Here is a 12,783-nt window from a genome sequence, read left to right on the forward strand (position 1 = left end):
TTAATATGAAGTGCAGCTACGTGGAGGAGGGACAGTGGAGAAAGAAAGGCCACCGGTTAAGGGATGACATTTTGAGGTGACTGACTGGGAGTGATGATCATGTCAGCCCTCCCATTGCTTGTCTGAGCTGGAGCTGTGGTTTAGATGCTGTTGATCCTGTTCTGTAGGTTCTCCAGGCAGAAGACACTGTTGGTCTGGCCAGCATGGCAGAGGCGGTGTTTCCAGTTATTCCCAGCCACACAGAGCTGAAGTGCTTCTCCATTTTAAGAAAGTATTTGAGGACTCTGATAATTATTTGTACATTCAGAAAGTGCCTGCTAAAAATCTGTGCCTTTGATCAGCAAACTCCTTGGACGGATATCCCATCTTCATACTCAGGGGAAGAAAAGGAATATCAGCAATGGACTCAGACACAGGGGCAGTCTGTGTCAGAAGAAGTTTTTGATTTGAAGTTCTTCTAAAGTGCAGCCATCTGGGAGAGGCTGGAGCCTCCCACACTCCAGATAACTAAGAAGTCATATGTGCCGAGGGGAGTGCTGCGCGATGCTTTGGGCACGCTGGCTTGTGTTCAGGGCATATGTATCCCACTCAAATCTCAGATTGCACTTTTGCCTGTTTCTGAAGTCTTTCATTAATGGTGATTAAACTTGTAATTTATATTTCATTTTGGTCATGTCTCTTAGGGACCTTACTTAGAGGAGCACCAACGGTTACACCATGTGTCTGGCTTAGCCGTAGATGTGCTCCAGGCTTAAGCGCTGATACTAGAAGCTGATTTGTATCTTGCCTGGTGCAGCAGCCCACAGCGCAGTTACCTAGTGAGAGGCTGTGCCACCACAAACATGCTGGGAAGTCCCGAAACATGCAGCATTGCTGAGGATCTGAAGGAAGTTGGTCAGCTCTTCCAACTGCCTCGCCAATGAGGAGCTTGCGGTTTTTAAGTTCATGGTATAGCTTGTCCCTGGTAGGTTCTGGAGACCCCCGTTTCATTAACTTCTGGGAATCCCTAAACTTTGGATTTGTTCTGACTATGCACCACTGGAAACAAACTTAGCTACTAACGTTGGGCTGGAACCATGAAACCTGTTTTCTGACCAGGTGTCCTCTAAGTTTGTGCCCTTTTTCACAGAATCATAGAATAACGGAATGGTTTGGGTTGGAAGGGACCTTAAAGATCATCTAGTTCCAAGTCCCTTGCTATGGGCAGGGACACCTTCGACTAGACCAGGTTGCTGAAAGCCCCATTGAACCTGGTCTTGTACACTTCCAGTGTTGGGGCATCCACAACTTCTCTGGGCAACCTGTTCTAGTCCCTCACCACCCTCATAGTGAAGAATTTCTTCCTTGTATCTAATCTAAATCTACCCTCTTTCAGTTTAAAGCCATTACCCCTTGTCCTATCACTACATGCCCTTGTAAAAAGTCCCTCTCCAGGTTTCTTGTAGGCCCCCTTTAAATATTGAAAGGCCACAAGAAGGTCTCCTTGGAGCCTTCTCTTCTCCAGGCTGAACAACCCCAACTCTCTCAGCCTGTCCTCATAGGAGAGGTGTTCCAGCCCTCGGATCATTTCTGTGGCCTCCTCTGGACTCATTCCAACAGGTCCATGTCCTTATGTTGGGGGCCCCAGAGCTGGATGCAGTACTCCAGGTGGGGCTCACAAGAGTGGAGTTGAGGGGGAGAATCACCTCCCTCGACCGGCTGGTCACAATTCTTTTGATGCAGCCCAGGATATGGTTGGCTTTCTGGGCTGCAAGTGCACATTGCCAGGTCATGTTGAGCTTCTCATCAACCAAGACCCCCAAGTCCTTCTCCTCAGGGCTGCTCTCAATCCATTCTCCGCCCAGCCTGTATTTGTGCTTGGGATTGCCCTGACCCATGTGCAGGATCTGGCACTTGGCCTTTTGTTACTGTATATGTGATTATGGATTTGATTCAGAAGCTCACATGCCTCAGGGCTGCTGGCCTCTCTGAAGTCCCTGTGTGCAGCGTTGCTTAACAGCTCCTCAGTGCCCTATGACACTGGACACAAGGACATAGGACATGGGGACCAGCACACAATTTACCTGTCTAAACCTGGTGCCAGGTGACTAACTTTGGAGCAACAGGAGTTGCTAGTTGTATGATGTTCTTCAAGTTGAATCTGCATGACTTCAGTGTGTGCCTAAGCCCACCAGTCCCCGGGGCTTTTACTGTATTTCCTTGTGCGGAGAAGATCACCGTGAGCTTTAACGTCTGTCCTGCTGCATTATAATGAACTGTACAAAGTACTGTACCTCACCCTAGGATGTTCGGGTCAGGTAAGTTGCCTCTCCTGGAAGGAAGCCCACAAAAGCATATCCTTCCTCAGCGTTTATTTCAGTACTTGCTCAGTACCAAGACAGTTGTGGGAAAGAACACCCCAAGGAAGGTTGGCATGAGAACAAGTACGTGTGATTAGCCATGAACTGCATACCGTGTAGGGCTGTTTCCCCTGGAAGAGTATCTACTCTATAATACATTGCATGGTTTCTTTATTGGGATTTTTCAGCTGACTGAGCACAATAGATGCTCTTAGGCTTTTCTGGATGTGGAGGTCCCCACTGAGGCTGAAACTTGGCTTGTGCATTCACTAAATGCACAGAAGTAATCCCAAAACAGGCGTGCTGGTTCTAACTCTGAATACACCAACTCTTTGAATAGACCTAAAGCCAAGCAAACCCTGGCTTGGAAGAGGAGTGTCCAGACATGGAGCTACTGGGAAGGAAGTCTGTGTGCCCATGAGTGCTGAATTGGCTTTTTATCTTCAGTAACTTCCCTTGCCTGGTTGTCTTCCAAGTGGTGCAGAAGACTTTGGCCTCCTCTCAGGCACCTATGGAGGAGCCTGGTGTCCTCCTGGGCCCCTATGGAGAAGCCTGGCCTCGCTACAGACCCTGCTAACCTGCTGTGCCAGCTTCTCGGAGCAGTGTTGTCTGTGCAGCTCCTGCCGTCCCTCCCCAGGGTGCCCCACAGGGAGAGAGAGAGACAACAAATGCCTTAATAAGATAACTGCTTTAATAAGACAGAATAAGAAGAGGAATACAGATAGCGAGTAAATCTTATGTCCCTTCAGATGCTGGCCACCCCACCTTTGGGCACAGTCGGATGGAGCTCTCCCTTTTTTCGTCCTTTGAGCTAATATATAAATTACTTAGAGCAAAACAGCTCTATTCCTGAAGGATGTTCACACTAGAACTTCTTGCTGCATTTCCAGATATAGGCAAGGTCAGGCAGGTGCCGTAAGGGCTGGTATCGTGGGGTACCATGCTTCTCAAGGCCTAAGTACAAGGTCCAAAGGAGCAGACATGGCCTGTTCAAGATCATTAACTGCTCACCTACGATGTCTTCTGCAAGGTGGGCCTGAGCTCTGTGGGGGCTTGTCTGTCTGGGGACAGAGAGGAGTCATTTCTGCTCCCAGTGGGGCTTGGACTCAGTTCCAGCCGCTGCTCCCTGGAGATGGCTGGGTGCCAGGGTGGGGATCAGAAGGGACAGTGGTGCCTGGCCCCCCGGACTGAGCCAGCAGCCCCGCCATGTCTGGAGGAGCCACAGGTGCTGCAGGACAGGCTGCCCTGCTCCAGTGGTGCTTCCAGGTGCTGCTACAGTGCAGGCAGAAGAGACCTCATAATCCCTATCCTCAATAGTAGGGGCTTCACTTCCCACCCCACATGCCCTCTAGCAGCAGCCTGGCCTCCCCACAGGTCCTTATAGGGGAGCCTGGCCTCCTCCCAGACCCCTACAGAGAAGCCTGACCTCTCTATAGATTCTTACAGGGGAGCCTGGCCTCCTCCTAGACCCCTATGGAGGAGCCTGGCCTCCCCATAGATTCTTATAGGGGAGCCCGGCCTTCCCCCAGACCCCTATGGAGGAGCCTGGCCTCCCCTTAAATTCTTACAGAAGAGCCTGGCCTCCCCCCAGGCCACTACAGAGGAGCCTGGCCTCCCCATAGATTCTTCTAGGGGAGCCTGGTGTCCTCCCAGACCCCTACAGAGGAGCCTGGCCTCCCCGCAGATCCTTACAGGGGAGCCCGGCCTTCCCACAGACCCCTACGGAGAAGCCTGGCCCCCCCACAGATTCTTATAGGGGAGCCCGGCCTTCCCCCAGACCCCTATGGAGGAGCCTGGCCTCCCCTTAAATTCTTACAGAAGAGCCTGGCCTCCCCCCAGGCCACTACAGAGGAGCCTGGCCTCCCCATAGATTCTTATAGGGGAGCCTGGCCTCCTCCTAGACCCCTACAGAGGAGCCTGGCCTCCCCACAGGTTCTTATAGGGGAGCCTGGCCTCCTCCCAGACCCCTAGGAAGAAGCCTGGCCTCCCCACAGATTCTTATAGGGGAGCCTGGCCTCCCCATAGATTCTTACAGGGGAGCCTGGCCTCCTCCCAGACCCCTACGGAGGAGCCTGGCCTCCCCATAGATCCTTATAGGGGAGCCTGGCCTCCCCCCAAGCCACTACGGAGGCGACGCACCGCGACTCGGTATGTCCCTCCGTCCCTCCCGTACCTGCCGCGCTGCTGATTGGCCGAGAGCGCCCGGGGGGGCGGGCCCGCCCCTTCCGCCACCGCCCCGAACCGCCGGGGCAGCGCCGCAGCGGGCGGGCGATGGCCGAGGCCGTGAGGGCCCCCCGCAAGGCCCGCGCCAAGAGCAGACCTAAGGTAGGGGGGGCCGGGACCGGGGCCGCGACCGGGGGGTGGCGGGGAGTGCCTCACGGTATCGCACCGCCGTCCCGGGGTGGGGGGGCCTCGGCCCAGCGGCGGGTCCGTCACCGCCGCCTTTCGTTTGTGGCGGCTCCGGGCGGCGGTTGCGGCAGTGAGGTGGGTGCCATGGTGGGGGTGGGGGTGTGGGTGCGTGTGCGTGTGGTGTTATTACACGCCGTGGGACTTTGATCAAGGGCTTTGACTCGTATCTGGGGTTACTCCTTTTCGTGTTTGTTTTTCAAAGCGGCAGAAGGGCTGTCTGCGCTGGGCGGTGTGTGTGTCCGTGTCTGTTCCTCCTCTTCTGCTGAAAGCGGTTAGGTCGGGGTGGGGGGGTGTTTTTCTAAAAGGATTTCTGAATATCTGTGCTTTTCTGAAGCCATGTGAGGAGACTTAGGGTAATTGGCAGCCAGGTGAAGGGTGTGATGGGCCTTGTGCTGTAAAAGGGTGTAAACAAGCCTTTTATTCTTATGGTGTAGGGCCTTTTCAAATAGCTCTGCACAGCGAGGCAGCTCAAGTTGCCTCTGCGGTGAAGCTGTAGAGCTTATCAGCATTTGGCAGCGGTTTAGTACAGTGTGGGATGATAGTCCTACTACATCTCATATGTATAAGTCTGGCTTTGAAATGCTGAGAATATATAGGCCACGTATAGCAGACGACAGTGTTTGTTCTTCATTAGTTGGTGCTACAGTTGTTACGTATCGCTCTTCCTAGGTTTTAATCCTGTTGTGTGTTCCTTGTTAGTACCGACAGCTTTCTGAAGGCTTTGCTTTCCTTGCAGCTGTGCTATGCAGAATTTCAGTAGTTTATGGAAATGATCTGAACTGAAATACCTCACCTTAGAGTTGAGTCAAAATGGAAATGTTTCCCTTAATTGCTTAACCTCTACATGTTGTAAACTGCACTGCACAGAGCAAAGACATTGAAGCCATGGCTGTTGAAGCCCTCTGAAAATAAATTAATGGCTTAATTGACTGCTGTTTCGTAAAACAAGGGTTAGATCCACGTATCGACTGCGGCCGTGATTCCTGAACTCAAGGCAGGTAAAGATTGGAGGGAAGAGCAATCCCAGAAGAGTAAGTGTGTCATTGTTTCTGTTTTGATTCAGCTCCATAGCATAAGCAAGGCAGTTAATGCTAAAGACTGCGGCTTAAGAGAATCGGTTCCCTGCAGGAAGGCAGTGAGTCACAGATGACGCTGGTAGTTCATTAACAACATGTGTACAGTGACTTCAGTGGCTGCTGTCTTTGGCCATCCCTTCCAGGTGTAATTCACTGTGAAACAATTCACTGGCGATGTCACGTGTGAGAATCCAGCATCCTTCAGTGTTACACATGACCCATTCCTGATATTTTTGTTGCTATTATTATCCTCAGCTCTGTTAATACCCAGGGGTGTTTGAGGATGCAGTTTGGGGCCCAGTCACATTAAGGATATTGCCATTCCCATGCCTCAGAAAGAGCCGTAATCCTTTGAAAAGCTGAAATTCTCATGAGCTGGGAGAAAGGCTGGCTCAGCTGCAGAGCTGCCAAGTAGTGGAACAGAGCCCAGGGCTTTCTGAAAATAGTAGCCCCAAAGTTAAGCTTGGCCACCACCAGTAACACCAGACTGATTGAAACACAGTGAGGTGGCAAAACCAGTGAACCTGGAACTGGTGAAGATGAGCCTGTGTGTCTGTGCATCTCGCTGGGTAGCACTCAGTTATTCCAGAGATGTTTCCTGAAAAATAGTAAGTGTCCTTAGAGCTTGAAGTGTTCGCTGACATGCTGGGAGAGGAGAATGGTTAGACAGGGGACAAGACTAATGAGCAGGCGTTGTCTTTGACTTAAAGGCTAAACCTCAGAAGAGAGAACAGCAGGTTTTGCTTTCATGTTAATTCAGAACCTGATTTCTCTCATCCTTTCACAGGTGAAAGTTAATTCAGAACCTGATTTCTCTCATCCTTTCTCAGGTGAAATCACTGTTAAGGATTATGGCATTTTTTGCCTTGGAAAGAGAGAACTGAAAGGCACTTCATAAATTTTAAAACCAACTATTTTATCTAACAGTAGTGTTTGGGAGGAATACAGGATGCTGCTGAAAGATAAAGGTAGTTTCTTCTGTATGAGGACTGCAAGAGGGGACTTTGAGATAGTAGAGGGGAAAGGACCAGCGTGTGTTTGTTACGTACGCGGATCGGTACACTGTCAAAAATATGATCTAGTGATACAGTATCCTATGGGAATTACGGACTTTGAGTTAGTTGTCATGAGATGTTTATTATAACAACAAATCCTGGTTTAAAGAATTGTGTTGCTCTATTTTTAACCTCTCACCTGTAGCTTTAGCCTTGGAGTGTGTCAGAAGTGTTTTGTAATCAGAAGTGTTTACAGCTTTTAATACACTCTGCCCTGGCGAGGCTGTGTCTGGAGTGCTGTGTCCAGTTCTGGGCTCCCTGGTTCAAGAAGGACAGGGAGCTGCTGGAGAGGGTACAGCAAAGGGCTACGAAGATGATTAGGGGATTGGAACATCTCTCTTAAGAGGAAAGGCTGAGGGACTTGGGTCTTGTTAGTCTGGAGAAGAGAAGACTGAGGGGGGATCTTATCAATGCTTATCAATACTGCAGGGGTGGGTGCAGGAGGATGGGGCCAGTCTTTTTTCAGTGGTGCCCAGTGACAGGACGAGAGGTAACGGGCACAAACTTGGTCACAGGGAGTTCCATCTAAACATGAGGAGGAACTTCTTTCCTTGGAGGGTGGCGGAGCACTGGAACAGGCTGCCCAGAGAGGTTGTGGAGTTTCCTTCTCTGGAGATATTCAAAACTGTTCCTGTGCAACCTGCTCTAGGTGACCTTGCTCTGGCGGGGGGGTTGGACTAGATGATCTCCAGAGGTCCCTTCCAACCCCTATCTTTCTGTGATTCTGTGGAAACACACTCTGAAAGCAAAGCCAGTGTATTGCCATTTTATAAAGAAGCTGTGAGCATATGTTTGAAGTAAAATTTGGCTTGAGATTGAGGTTAGCTAGGGCCTTGATTTGAGCTGTTTTCATGTATGCCCTCTCATCAGGCAAAGTCATGTTAGATGTTTAGTGGAAGTATGTGAAACTGTCAGCAGGTTTCTAAAACTATCGTCTTTTCCCCAATCGTGGAGGAGCATTGAGAGCTTTTCCTAATTTCAGCAGTGTTCTTTGTTATATTATCTGGGTCATCCAAAACTGGAGCGCTATAACCTAACTCTTCTTAGTTTTGCTTCTAATAAACGGGTAGGTGTATGCGAACACTTTACAAATTGGTAAAACACTTTGCCAATTTTTTGTTTTACAACTTGTCATATGATTTACAAATTGGCAAAATCTTTGCTGATTTCCTGTGCAACGTTATTTCCCATGCTGTGCTTTGGAAAGGAGGCTAATCTACGCCTTAGACTAGGTCTATGGGAATTGTATACCTCCAGACTGATATTAGTTTAAAACATGGATAATCTTAAGGTCACTACTAAGTTTTTCTACATCTCTAGTGTGTAAGACCTATTGAAAATAGGTATTTCAGTATTTGTACGGATTTTGTGATTGTTTTAGAACGTAATTAGGGGATGCATTCCAGACTTTCTTTGTTCTGAAAGTACTTTTTTGAAAATAATTTTCTGTTCATTAAAATATTTCTGTAAAAGTTATGGCAAATCTCAGCATAACTCTTCGTAATTTGATAAAATCTAGTGACTCTTTTTAGAGTTCAGGGTCTTGTTATTTTGATTATTTTATATGGTAATGAAACACTCTGTCCTGGGACGTTTCTAGCTTTTTACCTAGAAATGTTGAAGCATTGTTCAAGAAGTGACCAAGAAAATAGGTGCTGATAGACAGTCTTCAAAGGGCAACTAAAGAACAAGGATCTGTTTGGTGCATTTTTTTTTTCACCTTTAATATGAAAATTAACATGTTAAGAGGGGCTTTCGGAGTTGTGATGTTGACAAATACTGGGTTTGGTGGTGGTGGGATCTGGGATGCAGGGGGGAGAGATTCACTTGGTAGTGACACTCTTAATTTTTTTTTCTAGGAAAAAAAGAAAAAAAGTAGTGAGGAGTCCCAGATACAAGAGTCTGATGATGTCTTCCTCCTTCCTGTGGCAGAAGTGTCTTCTCAAGCCAGTAAAGTGCAAGTGGAACATCCTGGAGAATTTACAGAAATTCAGCTCAGTGATGAAGTAGAGGATGGAAAAACTATAAATGATGTGTGCGACATCCCCCAGAGTAATTTAACTTCAGCAAATGAAGGGCCTTCAGCGGTGACTCTGGAGCCTCCCACAGATGCAGAAGAGTTCAAAGCTGATCTTTCCCATGAGGAATGTGGGGGGGATGTTGAGAAGAGGGGAAAAAGCAAGTTGGACAAACCTCAGAGCCCTGTGGAGGCGGCTGCTAGTGAATTGGGAAACTCTGATTTATTGAGTAGTACCTTTCATTCCAGTGCTGCTGGCTCTCAGACAGCAGTGGGCTTTGTACAGGACAAAGAAGCTGAAAATGTACAAGATGTTAAAAATCCTCTTGTCCGTTCTTCAGAGAAGCTTCCTCTTAGTATTTCGCAGCTCTCTGAGAAATCCAAAACACGTATTCAGCGTTTGGGGTTGAAACCAGTTTATCCAGACTTGTCGACTGAATTGTCCTATGAGAGACCGACTGTAATAGCAGTTAAACCGCTGTTGCACAATGAAAGGCTGTATCCAGAGCTCCCAACCGAACCAGAATTGGTGCCGTTTACCAGAGAACAGCTGAAAATTTTTGAGCCGTGTTCATGGTTGGAGAATGTTGACTCCTATGTGGAGGAATTCGAAAGTGTTGCTCATCAGGAGAGGCACGAATTTTATGAACTGCTCCTGAACTACATGCGCTGCAGGAAGCAGCTGTTGCTGGCTGAGGCAGAGCTGCAGGCTATGACGGCAGATTGCCAAAATGTTAAGGGGAGATTATGGACTTTTAAAGAAGAACAGAAAACTGTGCAGGTGCTGTTGCTGAAGCTACTTTTGAACCCAAACTATTTGGATGTGATTCCAGACATTAATTTTGCTTGCTGTCAAGTTTATTGTATTTAAGCTGTTTTGTTTTAAAAAAGATGATTGCCTTTGCTTTCTGTCTCTCCACTGACCCCCAGTACTTCAGAGTATCATCTTGTTGAGATTTAAGACAGCGTTTTGTTTGATTTTTTTTTTTTTTTTAAACTCGGATGAGTGTAGGGTAGTGGGATCTCTGTTAGAGATCTCTTTTGGAGTCAGACTCATGTCTGTAGTCAGTCGGAATGAGCTGTGTACAGCCAGTTCTGCCTGTCATGTTGGGTGAAGTTTGTGCTGCAGTACTTCAGGTAGATGCAGGGGATATGTGGTGAAGGAGGACTTCAGAATGACTGTAGCGGTGATGTCTCATCTGACCTGCTGCCTGTAGTGACAGTTTTCATTGACGTCATTCCTGACTGTCCTGCTGTCAGAGGTGGCAGCTGCAGAGGAGCTCAAGTCATGCTTGTGGGCGACCCTGTTGCTCAAAGCAGACGGAATGTGAGGTCCATCCACTTTCAGTAACTGTTGCTCCGTAAGTGTAGCTGTGGTTTTAGCTACTTCCAGGGTGATCATGGTACTCTGCATCATTTCTGTCTGCAAAGCAGAGGGGTCTGGGGAGCTCTTTGGGGCACCCATCAGAAAAGTTTTCCCCCAAACTCATTCTGTGTCACTGTCTTTGGAGCTGGACGTTACAGTAGGAGTGAATGAAATTGTTCTGGCACTCTGATGCTGTTTATAGCCAACACGTCATCAAAATTGTCCAAGGGTGCTAAGTACCTATGTATGTGGTGGCTTTTACTGTTGTTTCTGTAAGTGCAGTGCCTCTCCTGTGCAGTTCTTCACAGAATCACAGAATCACTACGGTTGGAAAAGACCTGTAAGATCATCAAGTCCAACCTGGAAAAAAAAAAAAAAAAACCAACCACACCACAAAAAACCAAAACCCACCACACAACAACAACAAGCCACAACCCACCCAACACCACACAGCACCATGTCCATCAAGCTACATGCCACAATGCCACATCCACACGCAGAGTTGAGATATTGAGAAACATCCACTTAACAGATTTCAATCTTCTCCTTTTTATTAGGGAATAACACTGAACCTCACTGCACTCTGTTTTGCATTGATCGCTTTCTACACTGAAAGCAATTTTGGCTTCACTCTGACATCCCCACTGGTCATCATACAGTTGGCTAAGCTTGCTGCTTGCTTTATTCCATCCTGCTTCACTATGTAGTTACTGTATGTCCAGAATAATTATCTTTATACCAATTTAAAATTCTTATTCTACTAACTTAGGAAATACAGGGATACTTTCAAGCTAAGCTTCCAAAATGCTGGCTCTGAAGCATGTTCCCTGGTTGCATAAAAGAATAACAGGAGTGTTATATATTGTGGTTTTCTTGTGCTGAAGAATTAGAGATAGGATATAAGACAACTGGCCTCAGCTTTTAATTCCAGTTTGGGAAAAAGTTAGAGTACAGTTAATTTCCGCAAATTTTAAATGTACAATTGGGAATTGCTATAAATATTCAGTTCTGGGAGCTTGGGAAAATATTTATCTTTATTCAGTACATATTTTAGCTTTAAAATAGCTGATCCAAATATTTATGGAAATCTATAAACTGAGAAGCAGTGGTACTCACTGGGGGTAGAGAGACCTGATTTTGTTCACATCTGTCAGTGATCCAGACAAGTCACTTCATGTCTATTTCTAAATCTGAGTTATAGAGGGTTTATAGAGTAATTTTTTCAGAAGTCAGGGATGTGGATCTTCAGTAATCAGCAGCTCTAAAAAGTATGTAGGATGTTCCAACATGTTTGTCTTTTCCACTGTGAAGTGGCCTCTTTTATGAAAACTTTGAAATCTATTGAGGGGAGGGTTATGTCAAGTTTGATTTCTGTAAGCACACTTGACCCAACAAAGTGACAAAGCCACTTAAATAAAATAATTGCTTTCTTTTCAGGGTCTCTGTGCAGATCAGTGCAAAGTGACAGGTCACCATCGCTACCAGACAGTGGAGCTGAATGAAAGTGTGCTGGGGGAACTGAAAAAGCTATTTGAAGCCAAAGCAGAGCACGTGCATCAGACACTGGCGCTGCACTCGTACACTTCGGTGTTGTCCCGGTTGCAAGTGGAGTCGTATGTCTACAGATTGCTCAGCAGCTCATCCCTGCTGAGATCAGTAGCTCTTCAGCAGCAAGAACAAGGTGTGTTTCTGGTCTAGACCGCTCCCCATGCTGTTTAGGGTGCGCAGCACATTGTTCACCTGCAGTTTTGGAGTCTTGTGGTAGAATTTCTATACTGGAGTGTTTCTCCTCTGATATTAAAACCTGCTGATCTTCTGTAGGGATCAGTGAAACTTTTTTCTCACAGGAGAAACTCCCAGTTCTCTTACCTTACTCACCTGGAGAGTGGAGGCTGAATGCAGGAGTACTTTCTTCTAAGCTGCATACTGCCACTGATTACTGTAGAGGAACACCGGGTGGGATGGGACACCTGGACTCCAATCTTTTGTTCTCAAAAGCAACGTATAATACAGTCCCTTTTCCGAATTGATTATGCACAATTCTAAAACCAGTTGGATATTTTTCCTGCTTTACTTCCTCTTAGAAGGTCATTTGAAATCTCACAGGTCTAATACTTAATGATCTTTTTGGTTTTCATCCTAAATGTATTACTTAGCCTGGAGAAGAGGAGGCTCAGGGGAGAAGTTATTGCTCTCTACAACTACTTGAAAGGACGTTGTAGAGAGGCGGGTGCTGGTCTCTTCTCCCAAGTGACAAGTGATAGGACAAGAGGAAATAGCCGCAAGTTGTGTCAGGGGAGGTTTAGATTGGATATTAGGAAAAATTTCTTCACCAAAAGGCCTGTCAGACACTGGAAGAGGCTGCCCGGGGAGGTGGTTGAGTCACCATCCCTGGAGGTGTTTAAAAAACTTGTGGGTGAGGCACTTAGGGACATGGTTTAGTGGTGGACTTGCCAGTGTTAGGTTTACGGTTGGACTCAATGATCTTAAGGGTCTTTTCCAGCCTAAATGATTCTATGAT

General features: G+C 47.1%; 1 protein-coding gene across 1 annotated transcript in view; it reads left to right on the forward strand.

Annotated features, from left to right (window-relative positions):
- Positions 1-4,610: 4,610 nt before the first annotated feature.
- Positions 4,611-12,783, forward strand: part of EPG5 (ectopic P-granules 5 autophagy tethering factor) — a 60,202-nt gene continuing 52,029 nt past the window's right edge. Inside the window, exons 1-3 of the mRNA XM_059833396.1 lie at positions 4,611-4,664; positions 8,739-9,677; positions 11,700-11,943. Of these exons, the coding sequence (XP_059689379.1) occupies positions 4,611-4,664; positions 8,739-9,677; positions 11,700-11,943 (1,237 nt within the window). The remainder of the gene's footprint in view (positions 4,665-8,738; positions 9,678-11,699; positions 11,944-12,783) is intronic.

This window comes from Gavia stellata, chromosome Z, assembly GCF_030936135.1.
Source record: "Gavia stellata isolate bGavSte3 chromosome Z, bGavSte3.hap2, whole genome shotgun sequence".
NCBI lineage: Eukaryota > Metazoa > Chordata > Aves > Gaviiformes > Gaviidae > Gavia > Gavia stellata.